Genomic DNA, 13,954 nt, shown 5'->3' with positions numbered 1-13,954 from the left:
AGGAATCAGACAACAATAAGATCATGCTGTTAACACTGTGCAATTGGATTTACCTCCTGTGATGACTAACAGGATGCCATTTCTTCCTGTTATTTTTCAGAGTAAAACCAAAATAAGTCTGCAGAAGAAGAATTTTAACCACATAGCATCATTTTGAACAAACTATTCAGTTTCCATTATGCCACAATATTATGTTTATTGACATGAATGTTTTGCCTGTGATGATCCGCTTAGATCAGAGATATTTAAACCTAGATAGAAAAATTATTCCCAGGATCATGACCACTGCATTGATTTTTATAATCTGTAGTTTTAAAAAGATGTAAACTAATCCTCATGATATTTCTTCTGATTATTTTAATTTTAATAAATCCATACGGCTTCTTTCAGCCATCTTATATATTTTAAACAAAGAAAATTAATTGGAAAGCTTAGTAAGACAGTCTGCTTTTAAGCTGTCTATATGCATAGATTTGTTGCCATTCCTATTTTTATTTAAAATATGTTCATAATATGTGCACTATAGCTAGTTGACTCATTCTAATTATGCAGATAACATCCAGGGAAGTGTTTGGTGTAGAACAACTTGCAGCTTTTGTACTCTGATTTTAAGATCTGTGCTTTCTCTGAGATTTATTCAGAGCCATAATTGACAGGTGTCTTGTAAAACAGATACACAAAAAGTCCTCTATTTTTGTATTCTTCAGCAGCAGCTACAGTTTTCATAAAAGTATATGATCAAATGCAGTTGGCACAGAGCTTTCTTACCCTACCACTTCAAATTATGATCACCAGAATGACTCATAATTGCTACCGTGAAATACAAATCGCAAAGAGATTCTTCACCTGTTAGCTACAGAATGAGTTTCTGCTACTTGTATACAAGTTCCTCCATAAATATTTCCTAGGGCAAGATAAAAAATTTTTTCAAGTGCTTCCCCACCTTGTAGCTGCTAACTATTAAATCACTACACATTCTTTTTCATCTGACACTATATTTAAGCTTACTTTTCAAAGTGGAAGCTCAGTCTGAGGGCAAGTTATTGTTAAATCAACCACTTCCTGTTTAATAATAGGGTAGTAATTTGTTGCCCTTCTGTTTTTTTACTTAAAATATTTTCACAATATATGCACTATTGAGAGTTGCCTCGGTTTAATTATGCGGATAACAACCAGGGAAGAGTTTGGTGTAAAACAATTTGGAGCTTTTCTCTTCTGCAGTTTCTCTCATTAGCACAAATAACTGAGATGTAGAACCAGTCATTGGTGAAGCATTATATAGTTCCTATCTTTAAGAAGAGCAAGGAGGAGGATCCGGGGAATTACAGACCAGTTATCTGGATCTTGGTACCTGGGAAGATTATAGAGTGTGTCAGCAAGGAATCTATTTTGAAGCATCTAAAGAACAAAGTCTAGTAGTGGTGGCTGTGTGGTAGAGTTTCTGCCTACTAGGTGGGAGATCAGGGTTGGAGTCCTAGTTGGGTCAAGTAGGGATGAGTGAAGTGACAACAGAAGAATTCTTATGCTCACTGAAGGCAACTCCTGCCTGTCTAACCTGATTTCTTTTTATGATCAGGTCACAAAGTCCCTGGACGAAGGTGTCGGTGTGGATGTCACCTTCCTGGACTTTAAGAAGGCCTTTGACACAGTTTCTCACCACATTCTCTTAAAAAAACTAGGTGACTGTGGCATTGATGCCTACACAATCAGATGGGTGGCAAATTGGCTAGATGGTTGCACCCAGAGAGTGGTGGTGGATGGGTTGTTTTCGACCTGGAGGGATGTGGGCAGTGGAATCCCTGAGGACTTGGTCCAACATCTGTTCAACATCTTTATCAGTGATCTGGATGTGGGTGTGGAATGCACGCTGTCCAGATTCGCTGATGACACCAAGATGTGGGGCAAGGTAGGCATGCTGGAGGGGAGGGATAGAATCCAGCTAGATCCAGACAAATTACAGAGGTGGAAATAGGGTGGAATTCAACACAGACAAGTACGAGGTACTGCATCTAGTGAGAAGGAACCAGCAACACACCTATAGACTGGGAACACCCCTCTTGTCAACATGGTGGCAGAAAGGGATCTTGGAATTATTCGTAACTCCATGATGAACATGAGCCGCCAGTGTGAGGAAGCGGTCAGTAAGGCTAACTGCATGCACCTTGTCGTGCATCTACACATGCATTACAAGCAGGTCCAGGGAGGTGATCCTTCCCCTCTATGCAGCGTTGGTCAGGCTACGGTTGGAGTACTGCATCCAGTTCTGGGTGCCACACTTCAAGAGGGATGTGGCTAGCATTGAGAGCGTCCAGAGGATGGCCACTTGCATGGTCAAGGGGCAGCAGGGCAGGCCCTATAAAGAGAGGCTAAAGGCTTGAGAGAAGGCTGAGAGGGGATCTGGTGGCTGTTTATAAACTCACCAGGGAGGACCAGAGGAAATTGGGGGAAGCTCTGTTCCCCCTTGCACCACCTGGTGTTGCTAAGAATAATGGCCACAAATTGTTAGAGAGAAGGTTCAGGCTGGACATCAGGAGACATTACTTTACAGTTAGGGCTGCAGGCTCTGAAATGGGCTCCCAAGTGAGGTGGTGCTCTCTCCTACCTTGGGGGTCTTCAAGAGGAGGCTGGACAGATATTTGGCTGGGGTGATATGACCCAGGCACCTGTGATATTTGGCTGGGGTGTTATGACCCAGGGGGTCAGACCTGATGATCTGTTTAGGTCCCTTCCAACCCTAAGCACTATGATACTGTGAAGGTGATCAGCAAGGATCCTGGTTTTCTCTGATAAAAAAATGGCAAAATCACTGACAAAAAGAATTGCAGATGAGCTGCGCCAGCATGAAGTACCTGTGTGGTTCATGAGCCATGCTTATTTCTGGCTGGAGCCAGCACAGGCAGGTGATGTCGGCCCAGGACACTGCCCAGCTGGAACAAAAGCCGGCGCTAGGAAGAACACCAGAGGAGCGCCACAGGGAGCAGAGGAAGGAAGTGCTTCCCATACCAGATGCAGACAGTACTGGCAGCCAGTGAGGGACCTGGAGATGGACTCACCAGAGGGGTCCGTGATTGGAGAAGGGATTCAGGATGATGCCAGGGAACAGCTGGGACCACTGGAGCTGGGACAGTGAGTGGGGGCACGTCACAGCCCTGCCCCCCCACCCCGTTCTTCTGTTCATTTCTTCCTTTTTTTTGTTGCTACCGGGGAGTACCTGAAGAGACCCTGAGGTGAAGGTCAGGACTCTGGGCAGCACTCCAAGGGAAGAGTGGCCAGGAGACCCCACAGGCAGCTGGGCTACTGTCAGAGACCCGGCAGAAGAGCAGGGACAGCCCAAATATCCTGGAGAATCAGCAGGTGGGTGAAGTCAACAGTAGCCCAGCCGATGAGGAGAGCAGGGAAATTCAGCACCAGAGGGCAGGCCACACCAACACTAATTGACCGTCCTGAGGGCTAGGGCATGGCTGGGGTGTAGGGAAGTCAGAACCCCGTGGATGCCCATCAGGGGGTGCAGCTAATCTAAAGGGGATCACAAGAGGAGAGCCCACCACTGGAAGAAAAATCAAAGTTGTGGCAGGCAAGTCTCTGATCTTCTCTTGAGAAGATCATGGGATCTCTCTAAGACCACTGGAGCTTACGCAGCGGCCAGCATGAAAAGCACGTGCCAAGGCGGCATGTGAGCACCTCCTCAAGACCTGGTGGGCACACTGTGCTTAAGAACTCTGCATGAAAAGGGCAGTAAAAAGTTTGCAGGGGGTGCAATAGCTTTACCAGACAGGAGGGTATGCTGTGCACAGTGCATGCTTTTTATTGGAGCGTTTGAATTGTGACCAGAGCCCCCATTGCAAACTGAGGGCTCTGATTGATTGCTACTGAGCGATAAAAAGCTGAAGGAGGGAATAGTCTTCCTGGACTGCCAGAAGGCATTCAACACTGTCTCTCACCCCCTTCTCATTAAGAAACTGGGGGTCTGTGGTGTCGATGCCCACACAGTCAATTGGGTCGCCAACTGGCTGGAGGGCCGCACCCAGAGGGTGGTAGTGGATGGGTCCTTCTCAACCTGGAAGGACGTGGGCAGTGGGGTTCCGCAGGGCTCGGTCCTCGGGCCCGCACTGTTCAACATCTTCATCAGTGACTTGGATGAAGGGGTAAAAAGCACCCTGTTCAAATTTGCCAATGACACTAAGATGTGGGAGGATGTGGGCACACTAGAAGGAAGCATCAGGCTACAATCAGACCTAGACAGGTTACAAGGGTGGGCGGATGTGAATAGGATGGGATTCAACACAGACAAGAGCAAGATGATGCACCTAGGGAGGAACAACCGGCACCATACCTACAGGTTGGGGAACTCCCCTCTTGTCAGCACCGAGGCAGAAAAGGATGAACATGAGCCGGCAGTGTGGGGAGGCAGTCAGGAAGGCCAACTGTACCTTGTCATGCATCCACAGATGCATCTCGAGCAGGTCCAAAGAGGTGATCCTCCCCCTCTATGCGGCACTGGTCAGGCCGCAGCTGGAGCACTGCATCCAGTTCTGGGCACCGCACTTCAAGAGGGATGTGGACAGCATGGAGAGGGTCCAGAGGAGGGCCACTCATATGATCAGGGGACAACAGGGCAGGCCCTATGAGGAGAGGCTACGGGACCTGAACCTGTTCAGCCTCCAAAAGAGAAGGCTGAGGGGGGATCTAGTGGCCTGTTATAAACTAGGCAGGGGGGATCAGCAGGCATTGGGGGAGTCACTATTCCCCCGTGCACTGCCAGGAGTGACCAGGAATAATGGTCACCAGGAATAAGCTGGCAGAGGGCAGATTTAGGCTAGATATCAGGAAGCGCTACTTCACGGTCAGGGTGGCTAGGATCTGGAACCAACTTCCAAGAGAAGTGATGCAGGCTCCTACCCTGGCGGTTTTTAAGAGGAGGTTAGATGAACATCTTGCTGGGGTTGTTTGACCCCAGTATTATTTCCTGCCATGGCAGGGGGTCGGACTAGATGATCTACTCAGGTCCTTTCCGACCCTAGAAACTATGAAACTATCTGGAACTCGTGGTTCCAAAATGATACCTTTCATTAGACCAACTGAGAAATCACAAAAAAATAAAATCTTTTTCTGCAAGCTCATGCACCCTTCATCAGGCTCAGGGAAAGTTCCAGATGTTACAAAGTCCCCATATGTAGGAAATAAACTTCAGTCCTGGGAGCCTTAGAGCCATGTGGTAGCCACCACAGTCCGCTTCATAGGTGATCTCGGAAGGAGGAGGCCTTGCGTTTGAATACTTGTCTAAGCCCAACCATGCAGTGGATCCAATAAAACATATCTTCCCCCACAATCTTTGCCTCAAACAATGTTACTGAAATTTAGCATTTTGGTAGAAAATGTGACTTTTTTGGGAGGGGCGGGGTGTCATAGGCCGGCTAGGCGCTGTGAGTGTATCAGTCGTTAGGCTGCTGGGTTTGGGGTCGAGGACTGAAGTAAAGGCAAATTTACCTATAGCTTAGCATACAACAGTTAACAAAAAGGTTAATGTGACAAACAGATAGTACGGTAATAAAGAGCTAATAGTGAATAATAACAACAGATAGACAGAATGACAAAGAGTTCCCACATGGGGCTGGCACCTTATCAGCAGTCCCTCTATGCCAGGTGCACGCCAAGTTGTTCCAGCGAAGTTAGGCGTCCCCAATTAACACTGTCCATGGGGTCACCGGGAAGGTTCCATGGTCAGGATCTGGTCCTTGCTCACACTGGGAGTCTGGGGTCCAGGCTTGGTACAGCAATGGTCCTTCTGTCCCATCCTTCAAACTGGTCACTTGACATGTGCGTTCCTTTATGCCTTATCTTATGCTAATCTGTTGGCTTTAGAGCCACTCACAACCTTGACCTATAGCTGTTACCTTATGGGATCAAAAAGTGTTAGAAATTATTATGAAAGGTTACCACCCGAACTTGGGTTCACCCAATAAGCAAATTACTGTACATTATTTTGAGGTCTGAAATTAGCATTACCCTGCCCAAGCTTGGTTTCTGGATTCCTTGGATTCCTTGGAATGTACTAATTATATTAGGTGGTCAGATCTTGTTACGGCTGACCTTTAAAAAATCTGTTAGCTCAGCTAATCTTGTAGTTCTGCTTACTTTTGGGGCCCAGTCAGTCCCATGGTCAGTGCAAACAGTTAGATTCAACACTTTGTTTAAATTGTGACAGACAAATTCCACTTGCGGAATCTTAACTGCTAGACAATTGCCTGGATGTCTCCAAGAGCATAGGCTTGCATGCACTGCTGCCGCTTACCTGGAGACCTGTTATGGTGATGTTGGCTGCTGCCTCCAAAACCTTCCGCTGCTGCTGCAGAGCTGTGCCTGGAGTTGTGCGGCCAACTGCTGGGCAGCAGCGGCAGCACCCCCATCCAAGCCCCTGCACCCTCCGTGTGCCCCCATCCCTCGCCATGGCTGCAGAGCTGGCCACGGAGCTGCGCTCCGGCTGCATGTCAGCCTTGATCTCCCCCTCCCCTGGGCAGCCAGCTGGGCGGCATGTGTGTAGCCTGCACATGGTGGGCACCAGCACTCTGTGCCCCACATCACTTGCCTGCAAAGCCCCCCTGCAGAGGGACACCCCTGCCCTCACCCCCTGGCCCTGCTCCCAGCTGTGATGTGCCACCTGGGGCCGGCAGCACCCCTCCACTCCCTCAGCCCCCAAACCATCTTCCCCAGCCCTGAGGACTGTGCAAAACACCATCATTTCATTCTGATGTCCACTTCATCGTTTCAAAAGGACAGTGTTTTGTTTCATCATTTTGGTTCATTTCGAAGCACTGTCGCATTTTGTTTCGTTTCATCAAAACTGTTTCCCTGTTTTGACTCATTTCAACATTTTACCCATAGGCTATAATGGGGAATCATGAAAATGCCTAAAACGTTGTCATTTCTTGTCTGGTTCAGATGCAAATTTCAGGGATGGTAACCCCTTCTGAGGTCATTAAGCCTGAAAGTTTCAAGGAGATAGGTGCAGAGGTTTCTCGGAAATTGCACCTTAAAGTCTTGAAGGCAAAATCTGCCAGCAGCCTTGTCATCTGACACGCAGATTCGGGGGCCCGCACCCCTGGGAGGAGTCTGGCAGAGCTGCTTGGTGCTCAGCCTAGTGGCGGAAGCCAGGGAGAGCTGGCACTGCACTACGCTCTACCTCCCGCCACTGGTCTGAGCTCCATGGGGCTGTGGAGCCGCTCGGAGTTCAGCCCAGTGATGGGAGGGGGGCAGAGCCGGCACTGCACTCCTCCTCCCGCCAGCGGGCTGAGCTCCATAGGGCTGGCAGAACTGAGGAGCACAGCCTGGCAGCAGGAGGCAGGGAGAACTGGGGCTGTACTCCCCACTGGGCTGAGCTACATGCGGCTGCAGAGCTGCTTGGAGCTCAGCTCTGGCTCCCCCTTGTGTCCCACCACCAGGATGCTTCAAAACATGAAATGTTTTGAAACTTTCGAAATGTTTCAAGTGCCTTCATTTTGTTTCATTTCAATTTTGGTGTTCCGAGCTTGAAACGTGTCGAAACAGATTTGAAACGAAACACTCGGTGAAATTTTGCACAGCCCTACAAAATATACAGCACAAATAAGATACACAGCAACATAAACCCAGAACACATTTTACCACATACAACCCCAAGTGTATATGGGTGTTACATGCAGAATATAAAAGTAAAATAATCAAGTGAAAACAGAACCAGCTAAATTTAATCAAAATGCTTTGCAGTTGACCTGTAGAAAGAATACAGTGTGGCAACCCCTCTCCTAAGACCTGCCTCTACATGTGCGGTAAAAGGTGCTATAGGATCTAATGCATGTTCCACACAATTGCTCTTCCTGCCATGCCACACGTGCATGGCAGCAGGCACGGTGGTGAGATTGCACATTAGAGCCTGTTGTACCCAGGGGCATACCATGGGTCTCCAGCACCCGGAGGCCAATGCTTTCATTTGCGCCTCCTCCTGTCCGTGGCTGATTGCTGCATGGGTGGAGGGGCGTCCCCCCAGTGGCTGATTGCCAAGCCTGGAAACGCTGGTGGTGAAACCAGAAGTACCGCTGTTACCCCCACTCCCTCTCCCACCCACCTCCGTTGGTACGCCACTGGTCACACCTTAGGTCCCAGGCTCCCACTGCACCAGCAAGAAACAAGCTTCCATGGCTGGGAGCACCCGCGGTTGAGGTGTGAGCGTGCAGCTGGTCTCAAGGTAATTGCAATTGCCTGATATCTGTAATATGTAGAGGGGCCTAAGGTTTGCCCAATCTTAAGCGTACAAGCATGGCGCTTTACCCAGACAGCTTCAAAAAGTGGAACCACGATGTACACTGCTATATGGCCAGAGTAAAGGGTTTGAAAGCCTGGGTGGTGTTTTCTGGCCATGTGCACGTGTGCATTCACGTGTGTGTGCATCCACGTGTGTACGCAAGTGTCTGCATACATGCACGCGTGTATGTGTAGGTATGTGTGTGTGTGAGAGAGCAGGTCTATTTCAGTAGTTCCCACCTTTTGAGATAGGCGGAGGAGAGGCCCTGTCGTACAACTTCATTGCAACCCCCACCTCCTTCCAGAGCGGGCGGGGAACGGCCAGGCAGGGAAGGGGAAGAGCCCGAGCCCGAGCCTTCACACCTCGGGATACTAGCTCGCAACGCGCCGTCCCTTTAAAAGCCCCCGACCAGTTACAGGCCGCCGTGGTTTCCCAGTAACTGTCACTGCCGCGGCGGGCACTACAACCCCAACAATGCACCGCGCGCCGCCCGGCCCTCTCCCCCCCCCCCTCCGCCTTTAGCCATGACGCAGCCCTGCTATTGGGTGGGGTTTGTTCTCGCGAGAGTGGTGCTGGGGTGGGGGTGGCTGAGGCGGTAGCGGAGCGCTGAGGGGAAGTTTGGGGCCGGGTTTCCCGGGGCTGCGGGCGGCACCCTTCCTCAGGCCCCATGGCGGCGGCGGTGGGCACGGAGCCGGAGGAGCCGAGCCGCCTGTCGCCCAAGGAGGAGGGCGAGCTGGAGGACGGCGAGATCAGCGACGACGACGCCCAGGGCGCGGAGGGCGGCGGCACCGCCAGCGCCAGGCCCTGCTCGCGGCGCAGGCCGCCCCCGCCTGGCCTCCGCGGCGGCGGTGGTAGCGGCGGCGGCGCCTCGTCGTCGCGCCGCTTCCTGCGCTCGCGGCATCAGCCGCCGCCGGAGCTGGGCCGCCTGCATGGGCATGGACACGGACACGGCGGCTACCGGCCCAAGGAGCCCTTCCGCCCGCACCCGCCGCCGCCCGCCCCGCGCTTGCCGCCCGGGGGTCACGCCGAGCCCAGCCCGCGGCCTTCCTTCTGGGAGCGCAGCCACGACGCGCTGGACCGCTTCCGCTTTCGGGGCCGGCCCTACCGCGCCTGGGGCCGCTGGGGCCGCGGCCGGGGCGGGGGCAATCCTCCGGGGCGGCCGCCCGGCGCAGGGGGGGGGGCTAGCTTTGGCTGCAGCCAGGGCTGGAGGGAGCCCTCCCCGCGGAAGTGTATCCTTCTCCTGTGTTGTGGGGGAGGGACGGAGGGGAAGCTGCTTCGCTCAGGCCTTGCCTGGCTCTGTGTGTAGCCATGTTATTTGGCAGTCACAGCAGTGTTGATGATGTGCCTTCTGGGTATGTGTTCTGAGACTTTAGATAAACTATCACTAGAGATGCATTTCTTTTGCTTACCTACAGATAAACTGTGACTGTATGACTAGGGGAGGCTTGACATGTCATCAGTTTAGTTGCTAAGTTGTTAAAGGTTTTTGTTTTTTCCACCCCATCTGGCTTTTGCACTTAGTATGAAGGCTCTACCTGGCTGGACTCAGCTGGGGCAGCATCTTTCTCCTCTACTCCCTCTCTCATCCTTTCCCCCCCTCCCCCATGCCCAGTCTGTGCTTTCCCCAGGTGCGGGGGAGAGAGGTGCTGGTCTGGATGGGCTCAGTTCAGGGGAGGTGGTAGTCAGTCCTGCTAGCCTGAAGTCAGGCAGAAGGGAGGGTAGATAAGCATCTTACAGATTAAATGAGAGACAGATAGAGCAAGTGTAGAGAAACCAACAAAACAGGCTCAGAACAAGCTTTTGTGAACTTGAGTTCATTTCACCAGGTGCTGCAAAAGGGCAGCTTGAAGGAGAGAACAGAGTGGAGGGGGTGATACAATAGGTGGGGAAGGGAGGGGGAGTGCAGGGAGAGGCAGGCCAGCAAAGAAACTAGAGGGACAAAGGTGTCACACAACCTGTACTCCAAGTAACAGGATAAGACTGTAGTCACTGTAGTAATGGGATAATAGTCCTTGTAGCATGGGGTAAGAATGTGTAGGGGAGAATGGACAGCCTGTATGAAGGTATGCCTGTTTCAGCTAGTGCAGCATAGCAAGAAATGAACTGTAATGTTGATCAGAGGTGTCAGACAAAAGCCCATGGAGCTGTACCATCTAGCCAACAAAGCCTGCTTGCACATGCAAGGCCTAAGGGCTGGCTCCCATGTGGCTGTGTTCCCAGCCTGAAAAAAGAAGGCCATGAAGTCTGTTAGGTCTTGGTGAGGAAATGGTAATATGTACAATTAAGCTATTTGTCCTGTCTGTAAACTCATTATAGCCTTTATTGGACTATATAGGAGGTACTAATGCGTTCATTTTTAGTAATGTCAAGGTTGTGTTAGCAACTTTGGTCATAGCTGTTGCATAACCCACCTTTCCTTGGGAGATGTGTATGTAGAGCTTGTTTCATGGACAGTTTTACCTAATATTGCAGATAGCAAAATCTTTTTTTGTATGTGAAGCCACACAAACCCTCGCTGTATTGGGCCACATTGCACATGGGGTGTAGGTTAGGCATTTTAGATATCAACATTAATTGTTCTGTCTATCACAGCACAAATGGTAGGACCAGGGAGAGAGTTTCTCTTATTCTGGGTTGGTTCATTCTGTGTCCTGGCCTAAAATTGGAAAATCACCCATGGCTGGCAATGAGTGTCAGCAGTCGATGCCACTGAACTATCACCCAATATAGCTGCATCATAGCTTAAGTGGAAGCATAAAGAGAAATAGTATATAGTCAAATTCGGGAAATGGTGATTAAAAACTCTTTCCTAAGGTTTCTGATATAGTATAGGTTACAGTTTGGCCTGATTTGTATCAGGGTGTTGCATTCACCAGGCCCTGAGTTGGATTTGCAGGGCCAATGCTTGCAGTGGTTTAGCTGCCATGTGGTTTTGGTTGAGGAAAATACGGAGAGTAGTGGCAGCAGCAGGATAGCACAGCCCTTGCTTGTCTTTCTGTTACTAGTGGTCATGCCCAGTGAGGCCTGTTGACCTTTCTGAGCCATGCCCCCAGTTACCACTAATCCACTTCATAAGACTTATGTTTGACATCCCTGATCCACATTTCCAGTTCATATGTTGCTAAGCTGCGCTAGCTGAAACAGGTGACCAGCAATAGGCATGCTTTCCTAATAAAGCCAAGTGGTTGTGTTTGATAAATATGTATGAACAACTGCTTAAAGTGATGTCTCTTATGTTATTTCAAGTCCAAAGATACTGTATTTACTCAAGTCCAAGATGACTTTAATATAATCCTTCCCCCATAATGAGATTTTGTATATGGGAGATTATAAATTTGTTATAATCTTCCATGTATAGAATCTAATAAGAAGGCTGTCTTAAATTCTTCCCCCCAACCCTTCTGCGATGGGGAAAGCAGCGGTGGTGGGTGAAGGGCCATACTTCTGCCCTTTGATCCCTTTCAATGCCTGCCCCTTGCCACCTGCCCCAATGTGCCTGTGTCTGCCCTTGTTGTTGTCCCTTGCCCCTGCTTCCCACTGCAGCTTGTGCCCAACCTCTCTCCCCCTATACCTGTGTCTGTGCCTACCACTCCACTCCCTGACCCCTTCTGCTTCAGCTCTGGGGCACTGGGCCCCAGCCTGGCCCAGCCAGGGAGAAAGTAGCAGCAGCTCTCTGGCTGGACAGGATTGGGGCTGGAGGTACCAGAGTGGGAGCAGAAGGTAAAGGGGTTAGAGAAGGATCTGGGGCTCATCATTGACTTCAAGATGAACATGGGCTGGCAGTGTGGAGAGGCAGTTAGGAAGGCCAACTGCACCTTGGCATGCATCCACAGATGCATCTCGAGCAGGTCCAAAGAGGTGATCCTCCTTCTCTGCGCGGCACTGGTTAGGCTGCAGCTGGAGTACTGCGTCCAGTTCTGGGCGCCACACTTCAAGAGGGATGTGGACAGCATGGAGAGGGTCCAGAGGAGGGCCACTTGTATGATCAGGGGACAGCAGGGCAGGCCCTATGAGGAGAGGCTATGGGACCTGAACCTGTTCAGCCTCCAAAAGAGAAGGCTGAGGGGGGATCTTGTGGCCTGTTATAAACTAGTTAGGGGGGATCAGCAGGTGTTGGGGGAGTCACTGTTCCCCTGAGCACTGCCAGGAGTGACCAGGAATAACGGTCACAAGCTGGCAGAGGGTAGGTTTAGGTTAGATATCAGGAGGTGCTACTTGACGGTCAGGGCAGCTAGGGTCTGGAACCAGCTTCCAAGAGAAGTGGTGCAGGCTTCTACCCTGGGGGTGTTTAAGAGGAGGTTAGATGCACATCTTGCTGGGGTCATTTGACCCCAGTATTCTTTCCTGCCATGGCAGGGGGTTGGACTAGATGATCTGCTCAGGTCCCTTCCAACCCTAGAAACTATGAAACAGCTGGAGGAAGAGAAGCAGGAAGTGGGGAGCAGGCACGGGCATGGAGGGGCAGTCTCCAGTATCCCCCAAGGTCCCTTCCCCTCCAAACATGCTGGTCCAGCCTGGGGCAGGTGGCACCTCAGCTTTGGATGTTACTTGAATCCAAGAGGAAGCTTTTCCTATTTAATGCTAGTTCGGGGAATATCCTCTTCTTGGATTTGAGTAAATACAGTGGTTAATTGAAGACTTTTTGGAGAGAGGGAACGTATACTGACAAAAAGCAGGTTTTAGTTAATTATTTAGCTTGTTTGTGAGCATGTCTTAATCTTGTCAATATTTATACACAGTAAAAGCCACATTATCTGGTACTTTACAAGCCAACACGCTCTATTAACCGGCATGCTGGCTTGTAAGGTAAAAGCGAAACTGGAAGTACCCGCTGTGGCACTTCGGGTTTCTCTGAGGCAAAGCAGCCTGTGCTGCCAAGCCCCCACAATAACCATTCTTTTTCCCTTTCTCTTCTGCCCCTGCGAGGGACACGGAGGGGCAGCGACGTGGCGGCAGGGACGGTGACCCTGGATTCCCCATGGGAATAACAAAGCTTTTGCTGTAGTGCTTTTTATTCAAGGATGCTTATTTTAAAATAAGCAAGTCAAATCTGTCTGTTTTCCAAAGGTGGTGTAGTAAGATGCAGGTAGATCTGGAAATGAAACTTAAGCTTCCTAATTCCTGACATTTACATCAGTAAAGACTAGAAAGTGGTGATTTTTTTTCCTTGCAGTTAATGTTTTGTATAGTAAGTACTGCAGAGACTCTAGATCAGCTTAGCAAAATTCACCTGGAATAGAAGCCAGTTTACTTAAGTTTCCTAGTAGGGTATGGTGAAGGAAATGACAGCTCATTTTTAAAAGAACATGAGGAAATCTATGTTGGTTACAGCTTGATTTTTAGTGTCAGTTACCACCAATTTTCAAAGTATGTCGTGCATGTGCAGCTTGATTTTTTTTTCAGTTTCAAATACAGCCAGTTTTCTGTGTGCAAGTTGATTTTTAGTTTTAATTACAGCTAATTTTCAAAGTGTGCATGTGCCTGGGTGTGAATGTTATGTGCCAGTACCAGAAATGTAGATGTGCCTTCTACTAACACTTTCTAAGACTTTAAATCAGGAAAATAAATTAGTCTTGAGTTGGTAGTCTATCCGCAGAAAATTGTGACCTTATGACTATGGGGTGTTTTGGGCATGTCAGCAGTTTAATTTCTAAATTGTTAAAAGTTTCTTCAATC

At 49.7% G+C, this 13,954-nt stretch overlaps 1 protein-coding gene across 2 annotated transcripts in view; it reads left to right on the top strand.

Moving 5' to 3' along the window:
• The first annotated feature begins 8,829 nt into the window (after positions 1-8,829).
• Positions 8,830-13,954, top strand: part of ZFC3H1 (zinc finger C3H1-type containing) — a 62,041-nt gene continuing 56,916 nt past the window's right edge. For both annotated transcript variants that reach the window (XM_090042540.1, XM_090042539.1), the window contains exon 1: positions 8,830-9,507. In XM_090042540.1, coding sequence (XP_089898666.1) covers positions 8,946-9,507 — 562 coding nt within the window. In that variant the 5' untranslated portion in view covers positions 8,830-8,945. The remainder of the gene's footprint in view (positions 9,508-13,954) is intronic.

This window comes from Crocodylus siamensis, chromosome 4 (genome assembly GCF_052110815.1).
Source record: "Crocodylus siamensis isolate JL-2025a chromosome 4, ASM5211081v1, whole genome shotgun sequence".
Taxonomy (NCBI): Eukaryota; Metazoa; Chordata; order Crocodylia; family Crocodylidae; genus Crocodylus; species Crocodylus siamensis.
This window is presented reverse-complemented; position numbering and strand designations above follow the sequence as displayed.